General features: G+C 36.3%; 1 protein-coding gene across 1 annotated transcript; it reads left to right on the top strand.

Annotated features, from left to right (window-relative positions):
• Positions 1 to 233: 233 nt before the first annotated feature.
• Positions 234 to 10,205, top strand: LOC125859463 (uncharacterized). Its single transcript, XM_049539234.1, has 2 exons — positions 234 to 674; positions 9,539 to 10,205. Exons 1-2 carry the CDS (start codon positions 329 to 331, stop codon positions 10,072 to 10,074), a joined length of 882 nt encoding a protein of 293 aa, XP_049395191.1. The 5' UTR covers positions 234 to 328; the 3' UTR covers positions 10,075 to 10,205.

Below are 10,205 nucleotides of genomic sequence, written 5' to 3'. Positions count from 1 at the left end.
TAAAAATTAAGTAACTTTCTTAGAGAATAATTCATAGTTGATTAACCATGTGACATAATATCTCCTCCTTTTTTATTCTTACAACAAAAAAAAAAGGTAAATATAAAATGATTGGTGTTTTTTTATAAAAGATAAACTTGTGGGTCAACTTTTATATATGAAAATAATAATAATACAAAATAGAGATTTAAAATGAGGTATTCATAATTTTAAAAAGATTTAACTGTTTTGGAATTGTGTGGGAGTAGTAAAACCGTATTTTGCGCATCAGTGGTTGTAAAGTTGTAAGGAACAAACAAGAATATAATTGTTGTGAAAGTGAAGAAGAATGGTTTCTAATGGAGGCGGTAATTCAGGTAGCAAGATCAGATGGGGGGAGCTAGAGGAAGATGACGCTGAGGACCTCGATTTCCTTCTTCCACCAAAACAGATAATTGGACCAGATGAACATGGAATTAAAAAAATCATAGAGTACAAATTCAATGACGATGGAAATAAGGTTAAGATCACTACAACCACCCGCGTTCGAAAGCTTGCCAACGCTTGTCTCAGCAAACGGGCTATTGAACGTCGGACTTGGCCTAAATTCAGTGACGCTGTTCATGAGGATGTTGGAAGTAGACTCACCATGGTTTCTACTGAAGAGATCTTGCTTGAAAGACCCAGAGCCCCAGGTCACATTTCGCATTACATTTACATATATATGTGCAATTGTGGATATTTTGGTTTGGTATCCAAGATGTAAAATAAGTAATGTTATTGCATAATCCAAATGTTTTTCCTTTGCTAGCTTGTTGGAGTTTATGTATGCATACAATTGATTTCTCGGATGATCGAGTTATCATCTCATAAACATTATCTTTCTTTTAAATTCCAATTCTTTTCAATAAATAAAGTGACTTAAGTGTGAGATAATGATTATTAGTTGAGTCATGACCATCCAGAAATCGAATTATGAATACATTAGATGAAGCTAATAGTATTCATGAGTTAAACGTCACAACTTAATATAAATGTGAAGTGTGAATTTGTTGTTATCAATCTGTGTTTAAAAAAATACCAGAATTACTGATTTCAATAAACTTTGCAGAAACACGAAATAACCAAAGTTTAATAAACCAGTAAGAATAGATGAACAGAAATTAATTGACAAAACTAAAATCTGTAAAAACGTACCACAATCTAGAAAAAAACAGAATCAGAAAAGATCAAGTCCACTGAATGTACAGTGTCCCCTTAAGGAAATTATTACCCTAGGTATCCGAGGTTTGATTTGGAATATGTACTCCCATGATAGAATGATCTCAATCACCAGTGTATTGATACCCAAACTCTGGTGTCAGCGAATCACTCAACAACAGTAAATTACACGAAGAAATTTTGTGCAGAAGAAGAAGAAGAAATCAGAAAATTCGTAAGGAATAAGTCTGAAGAATCAATGTATTTATAAGCAAGAGGAACTGGTTCCGAAAGGTTGCAATCCTTTCAGAATCCACACGACCATTCATGAAAGTTTGCAACCTTTCAAACGGTCATGGCTGTTTCATAAAGTTGCAACCTTTCAAAACAGTCACTTCCAACAGCGGGAAATTCAAATAAAATGGGAAAGATTTAAATAAAACATATCGCGCTTGGATCCGAGTCGGGTCGGGTTAATTAACTAGTTAATTGAAATGCTTCGGTTAATTAACTAATTAAAACGTTGGCCATTTAATTTAATTTAATTAATTAAATAAATAATTAACTAAAATAATTAAAACAAACTTTGTCCAAAAAAATAATCTCTCGATCATTTTCCAAAGCCGAGCCGAGCGAGCGACGACGACGACGGCGCGAGGGGGGTCCCTCTTTCCAACCCTTTTAACAATTAATAGGAGTGTTTCTATATTTAAACTCTCCTATTTTTCTTTTCACCACCGATGAGGGACAAATGCCTTTTCAATAAAGAATAAGAGGACTTTTCAAGTTCCTCTATTTCCATCTTCCCTCCATTTCCCATTACTCTTGCTATATACCCAACAATCCCCCACATTAATGGGGAATGGTTATAACATAAGCAATGCACGGACGAGTGTATATTTTACAAGCAAAAATCAATTGCATTTGGATAAGTAGGTTTCCCCTTGGACTTTCCGTAGTGAACATATGTCGGATATACTTGGTCAATCGATAGATGCGATATCTTTGAACCGTCGAGCTTTGGTGTAATACCTAGACAACCATATGTCACACAATTAACCTTTTACCATTTATGGTTCTTACCTCCTAGTTTCATGAGTGTATAGAGAATAGGCTTTTGACATAAAATTCTCTTTGTAGCGGTTTACACTTCACACTCACATAGGTGATTTCTAACTGTGTCATCTCGTAGATACACTATTTGGTCAAACCTGCCAAACTTAGCAAATCATTAAAAACTTTAAGCTTTATTAACTCATTAACAAGCCTTAAAGTCTTAACCTTGTTCCTGAACATTGTCTTCATCATGAGAATGGATTGAGTTGATTGATAATGTCGAACCGTCAATCACAACTTTGTTTTTCTCCTTGAATCTAGCTTTTGGGATCTCCAGTCTGCTAGATAGAGTTACCGCCATGCTGACTTGTCCTAAGTCGTAAACCCATTCCCTTAGATGATCTTTCAACTGCTTCTCTCACTAGGCCTTTCGTTAGTGGATCTGACACATTATCTCTTGACTTCACATAGTCAATTGTGATAATTCCACTAGAGAGGAGTTGTCTTACGATATTATGTCTCCGTCGTATATGACGAGACTTCCCGTTGTACATAACGCTCCTTGCCCTACCTATTGCTGCTTGACTGTCACAATGTATGCAAATAGGTCCCACAGGTTTGGGCCAGAATAGAATATCCTCTAAGAAATTTCGAAGTCATTCAGCTTCTTCACCGACCTTATCTAAGACAATGAATTCAGATTCCATTGTGGAGCAAGCAATACATGTCTGTTTGGATGATTTCCAAGAGACTGCTCCTCCACCAAGTGTAAACACATAACCACGTGTGGATTTTACTTCATTTGACCCGGTGATCCAATTTGCATCACTATATCCTTCAATCACGGCAGGATACTTATTATAATGCAAAGCATAGTGTTGTGTATGTTTCAAATAACCCAACACACGTTTCATTGCCATCCAGTGAGTTTGATTCGAATTACTAGTGAACCGACTCAGTTTGTTAATAGCACATGCTATATCTGGTCAAGTACAATTCATAATATACATCAAACTTCCCAACACTCGGGCATATTCCACTTGAGAGTCACTTTCACCTACTTTCTTTTGAAATGTAAAGCTTAAATCAATTGGAGTTTTGAAAACATTGAAATTCAAGTACTTGAACTTATCCAATACTTTTTCAATATAATGAGATTGAGATAATGTTAGTCCCTGAGGAGTTTTGAGAATCCTGATCCCTAAGATCAAATCAGCAACTCCTAAGTCCTTCATATCGAACTTGCTGGACAGCATGCGCTTAGTAGCATTTATATTGTCAATATCTTTACTCATTATTAACATGTCATCAACATACAGACAAACAATGACTTCATGATTCGGAACGTTTTTAATGTAAACACACTTATCACATTCGTTAATCTTGAATCCATTTGCCAACATTGTTTGGTCAAATTTAGCATGTTATTGTTTGGGTGCTTGCTTGAGCCCATAAAGCGACTTCACAAGTCTGCACACTTTCTCTTCTTTACCAGGAACCACAAACCCTTTAGGTTGTTCCATGTGTTCTTCCTCCAACTCTCCATTTAAGAAGGCTGTCTTTACATCCATTTGGTGGATTTTAAGATCATGCACTGCCGCTAGTGTTATTAACATCCTAATTGATGTTATCCTTGTTACTGGAGAGTATGTATCAAAGTAGTCCAAACCTTCATTTTGTCTATATCCTTTGACTACAAGTCTAGCCTTATATTTGTCAATAGTCCCATCAGCTTTCATTTTCCTTTTAAAGATCCACTTTGATCCTAAAGGTTTGTTTCCTGTAGGAAGATCAGTCAATTCCCAAGTATGATTACTTAAAGTTGATTCGATCTCACTATTGATTGCTTATTTCCAATAGATTGACTCAGATGACGACATAGTTGCTTTAAATGTTGGGGGCTCATTTTCAAGCAAGAATTCCACAAAATTTGGTCTGAAAGAAGTGGATTTACGTTGGCGAGTACTACGCCTAGGATCCTCATTAGGTTGTGCATTTTCCTTTGATTCTTCCCGTGGTCGTTTAGATCTTTCACTTGTTGACTCACATTCAGTTTTATATGGATAAATGTGTTCAAAGAACTCAGCATTATCTGATTCAATTACCGTATTCACATGAATTTTAGGATTATCAGATTTGTGAACCAAAAATCGGTAGGCCTTACTGTTCACAACATATCCAATAAATACACAATCTACTGTTTTGGGTCCAATTTTCACCCTCTTGGGTAAAGGAACTTCTACCTTGGCAAGACACCCCCACACTTTGAAATATTTCAAGTTGGGTTTCCTTCATTTCCATAACTCATATGGAATCGATTATGTTTTGCTACGGGGTACCCTATTGAGTATCTTGTTAGCCGTAAGGATAGCTTCTCCCCATAGATTTCTTGGTGAACCAGAACTGATTATCAAGGCATTCATCATTTCCTTTAATGTTCTGTTCTTCCGTTCAGCCAAATCATTTGACTGCGGTGTATAGGGTGTTGTAGTTTGATGGATAATATCATATTCCAAACATATCTCAGCAAAAGGAGATTCGTATGCTCCACCCCTATCACTTCGAATCATTTTTATCTTTAGATTCAATTGATTTTCCACTTCATTTTTTTATTTCTTAAATGCATCAATTGCTTCATCCTTACTATTAAGCAAATATACATAACAAAATCGAGTGCAATCGTCAATAAAAGTTATAAAATATTTTTTCCCACCACGAGATGGTGTCGACTTCATATCGCATATATATGTGTGAATTAAGTCTAAAAGTTTTGAATTTCTTTCAACAGACTTATAAGGATGTTTAACAAACTTACTTTCCACACAAATTTCGCATTTCGATTTATCGCATTTAAAATCAGGCAATACTTCTAAAGTAACCAATTTTCGTAAGGCTTTGTAATTTACATGTCCCAAACGGGCATGCCATAAATCATTTGACTCCAATAAGTAAACAGAAGCAGAATTCTTATTAATACTGTCAACAACCATTACATTCAGTTTGAAAAGGCCCTCAGTGAGGTAGCCTTTTCCTAAGAACATCTCATTCTTACTTATTACAGCTTTGTCACTAACTAGGACACATTTAAACCCGTTTTTAACGAGTATTGCAGCAGAAACTAAATTATTCCTAATAGTAGGAACGTGCAAAACGTTGTTCAGAGTCAACACCTTGCCGGATGTCATCTTCAACATTACTTTCCCAGTTCCTGCAATCCTTGCTGTTGCTGTGTTTCCCATGAACAAATCTTCATCAACCTCAGCAGGAGTGTATGTTGCAAAGGCTTCTTTCGCAGAGCAAATATGTCAAGTGACACCTGAGTCGAGAAACCACTTCTTGGGATTTCCAACTAAGTTGCAATCCGAGATCATTGCACAAAGGTCATTTGCATCTTCCATCTCTTCCACGATGTTTGCTTGGATTTTGCCTTTGCCTTTGTCTTTGTCTTTGTCCTTTCTTGGAGCACGACAGTCAGAAGACTTGTGACCAGCCTTACCACAATTGTAACAGTTGCCCTTGAACTTTTTCTTGGCCTGTTCTGACTTCTGTTTGTTGGACTTCTTTCTCTTCTTGTCTTTGATAGGAGCTTTTTCAACAATATTAACTCCAATTACTGTTGAACTCTTACGAGACTTCTTTTCGGCGTTTTTGTTATCTTCCTTAATCTTGAGCCGAATCACAAGATCTTCAAGCTTCATTTCCTTACGTTTGTGCTTTAAATAATTCTTGAAGTCGTTCCACGAAGGAGGTAACTTCTCGATCATTGCAGTCACTTGAAACGCTTCATTTACTACCATATTTTCAACAATCAGATCATGGAAAATAAGTTGAAGTTCATACACTTGTGATCCTACAGTTTTACTATCTGACATTTTATAGTCTAAAAACTTTGCGATCACAAACTTTTTCAAGCATGTATCTTCTGTCTTATATTTCTTCTTAAGTGCATCCCATAATTCTTTCGAAGTTGTCATTGCACTATAGACATTATATAAGTCATCCTCTAAAGCACTCAAAATGTAGCCCTTACATAGGAAGTCTGCCTGTTTCCATGCTTCAATAATCATGAATTTTTCTCTGTCTGGCATTTCAGCAGCAGGCACTGGAGTTACTTCATTGGTAAATTTCTGCAGACCAAGAGTGGTAAGCCAAAAAAATACCCGTTGCTGCCATCCTTTGAAATTCACACCAGAGAATTTTCTCGATTTCTCTGTTGGTGGTACAACAGTTTGGGTTGGTGCAACAACAGCAACCGTAACATTGTCATTAGTCATTTCAGAATCTGTAACAAACAGAAATTGATACAAATGACCAGTAAGCAATAACTTAACTTGCAAACTTAACAGGAGTATAAAACCACGAAGGTTTTTATCTCCACCAGAAACACAAATTAAAAAGTATAAAAATAATTTCCTTAAGATTGTTATCAATCTGTGTTTAAAAAAAAACCAGAATTACTGATTTCAATAAACTTTGTAGAAACACGAAGTAACCAAAGTTTAATAAACCAGTAAGAATAGATGAACAGAAATTAATTGACAAAGCTAAAATCTGTAAAAACGTACCACAATCTGGAAAAAAATAGAATCAGAAAAGATCAAGTCCACTGAATGCACAGTGTCCCCTTAAGGAAATTATTCCCCTCTAGTATCCGAGGTTTGATTTGGAATATGTACTCCCATGATAGAATGATATCAATCACCAGTGTATTGCTACCCAAACTCTGGTGTCAGTGAACCACTCAACAGCAGTAAAGTACACGAAGAAATTTTGTGCAGAAAAAGAAGAATAAATCAAAAAATTCGTAAGGAATAAGTCTGAAGAATCAATGTATTTATAAGCAAGAGGAACTGGTTCCGAAAGGTTGCAATCCTTTCAGAATCCACACAACCATTCATGAAAGTTTGCAACCTTTCAAACGGTCATGGCTGTTTCTGAAAGTTGCAACCTTTCAGAACAGTCACTTCCAACGGCGGGAAATTCAAATAAAACGGAAAAGATTTAAATAAAACGGGTCGCGCTTGGATCCGAGTCGGGTCGGGTTAATTAACTAATTAATTGAAACGATTCAGTTAATTAACTAATTAAAACGTTGGCCATTTAATTTAATTTAATTTAATAAATACTCCCTCTGTCCAAATTTATGTGACTTACTTTCCTTTTTAGTCAGTCTCAAAAAGAATGACACATTTCTATATTAAGTAACTATAAAATGTCTATTTTACCTTTAATGAAATGATTTACAGCCACACATGTCTATCATTCATTTTGGACCACAAGTTTTAAAAGTCCTCCTTTCTTTCTTAAACTTCGTGCCGAGTCAAAGTACATCACATAAAATGGGACGGAGGGAGTAATTAACTATAATAATTAAAACAAACTTTAATTAACTAATTAAAACGTTGGCCATTTAATTTAATAAATAAATAATTAAAACAAACTTTGTCCAAAAAAATAATCTCTCGATCATTTGCCAAAGTCAAACGAGCGACGACGACGGTGCGAGGGGGGTCCCTCTTTCCAACCCTTTTAACAATTAATAGGAGTGTTTCTATATCTAAACTCTCCTATTTTTCTTTCCATCACCGATGAAGGACAAATGCCTTTTCAATGAAGCATAAGAGGACTTTTCAAGTTCCTCTCTTTTCATCTTCCCTCCATTTCCCATTACTCTTGCTACATACCCAACATTTGTTAGTTCTCACATTTAAGGTTTCAAGTTGCACTTCTATCATACAGTCTTTTATGTGCATTACATAGCCATTAAGCACGTCACTTATTTTCTAAACGTTGAAGCACATGGCTGCACCATTGGTAATTATCCTAGTTTATCCAGTTAAGTTTTTGTACCTGTAGTAACTTGAAACTTTTGCTGTACTGCGTGGAGCTCATGTCAACCACTTTCTCAAATGAAATATTCTTAGTTTTATAGTCTTCTGTGACATGACAATCTGTTCTGTCAAACGTTTTTTGGTAACTAATGAAATTGATTTCATTACCAAAGTATATAAATGTGTGTATCATTACAAATAGGAGCATTGTTGGACATCATGCTCCAACAACCTTCTAGTAACGAGACATTAAAGCATAAACTAAACCAATTTAACGGCTATCAGTAGTAGGAAGATTTCAAACTGGATAGAACTTGTGGCTTTCCAACCAACTAGTGAGTTTGGCGACTTTCCTTGCAATAATGTGTACTTCTTGAATTACTTGCATGATCAGCCAGGTTCTGGCTTTTGAAAAATTCTAAGATTCCTTTCTCTCCACAAGAAATAGCATGCTTTTCTAAGATTCCTTTCTCTCCACAAGAAGTACACTGTTGCTGTTATAATCATTTTATAAATCACTTCATTTGAGCCTCTACCTTTAGCTGCATGTTGAACAGCACAACCCTTTCTCTCCACAAGAAGAAGAGTGTTGCTGCTATCACCATTTTATAAATCACTTCATTTGAGCCTCTACCTTTAGCATGTTGAACAGCACAGACTGCTGTTCTGTCAAATGTTGATCTTGTGATAGGTAAGTTTCACAATATAAATTGGTTGTTTTGCTCTTCTTTTTAGAAGACAATTTGCTCAATATATATGTATATGATAACCGATAAATCTTCAAGAGCGAACAACACATGTCTTGAAACTCGATGAATGGTGAGCCTGCCTCTCTACTCTTATCCACTTTAATACCATACTTTTTTTTGTAGCTGGATTGAACCTGTGACCTGCACCTAATCACATAACACAAGCTGCACTCTCACCAATAGACCAAAGCCCTAGGGACTACTCACTTGCCATCAAATGGAATAAGAACTAATTGTCTCATGGTAGTCTGTTTAGTGGGGGGTTACAACATGAAGCGCAAGAGAGTTCTATGGACTTAAAGCTTCATCCTCCAAAATAAACAGGTCATCCTGAGACAATGAGACAGGAATGAATTTAGACTTGCACAAAAAACTTTTTGAAGTTGTTAAAATCTTTCAACAGTACTGACTTTCAATATGTTGACAGGCCTTCATTTCTCCTAACGGAGAAAATGTGGATAGCACTGTTCTTGTTAGGTTTACGTACAAGCTAAATCAGCTGAACCAAACCAATTGTTGGTTTCTGTGCCTAAACAAGGTTCACTTTGTGTTTCCCTTCTATTATGGAACGGACAAAATAAAGAAGATAAATGACTGAATTATTACAGTTAGTTTAGGTACATATGCGTAAGAATGTTTTTGTGTTGTCTTGCAAATATAGTGTTGCTCTTCAACGAATCAAAGAATGTGCTAAACTACTATAAATTGCTGTGCTGCCTACAGGTTCTAAAGCTGAAGACTCCAAAGCAGTAGGAGACTCAATGGCTCAGCTTGTTAAAGGAGGTGCTGTTCTAATGGTGTGCAGAACTTGTGGCAAGAAGGGTGATCACTGGACATCTAAGTGCCCTTTCAAGGATCTTGCTCAACCAGCTGAAGGTTTTGTTGACAAACCCCCAGTGGCAGAAGCAAATATGCCTGGTGGGGCTGTGAAGGGAGCTTATGTTCCACCAAGCTTGCGAGCAGGTGCTGAGAGACCTGCTGGAACAGAAATGAGACGTAGAAATGAAGAGAACTCGGTTCGTGTCACTAATCTCTCAGAAGACACTAGAGAACCTGACTTGCTTGAGCTTTTCAGGCCTTTTGGTCCAGTAAGTCGGGTCTATGTAGCTATAGACCAGAAGACTGGTGACAGCAGAGGTTTTGGATTTATTAATTTTGTAAACAAGGAGGATGCTCAGAGGGCCATCGACAAGCTTAATGGGTATGGATATGACAATCTAATTCTTCGCGTGGAGTGGGCTGCTCCCAGAACAAACTAGAAACATATTTTCTTAAGAAAACTCTGATGTTTTAAGATTTTGATCAACACTTGCTTTATTAGTGTCATGTAGTTGTTTCTTTTCTATCCTAATGAACTTGAGATAATACATTCTTTCGCCTTTGAAATTTT

This window comes from Solanum stenotomum, chromosome 3 (genome assembly GCF_019186545.1).
Source record: "Solanum stenotomum isolate F172 chromosome 3, ASM1918654v1, whole genome shotgun sequence".
NCBI classification, from domain to species: domain Eukaryota; kingdom Viridiplantae; phylum Streptophyta; class Magnoliopsida; order Solanales; family Solanaceae; genus Solanum; species Solanum stenotomum.
The sequence above is the reverse complement of the archived record's forward strand: the minus strand, read 5'-3'. Positions and strand labels throughout refer to the sequence as shown.

Coding starts and splice junctions, on each gene's coding strand:
- LOC125859463 (XM_049539234.1), top strand. CDS start 329: ATGGTTTCTAATGGAGGCGGTAATTCAGGTAGCAAGATCAGATGGGGG. Junction 675..9,538: donor TGAAAGACCCAGAGCCCCAG/GTCACATTTCGC, acceptor TGCTGCCTACAG/GTTCTAAAGCTGAAGACTCC.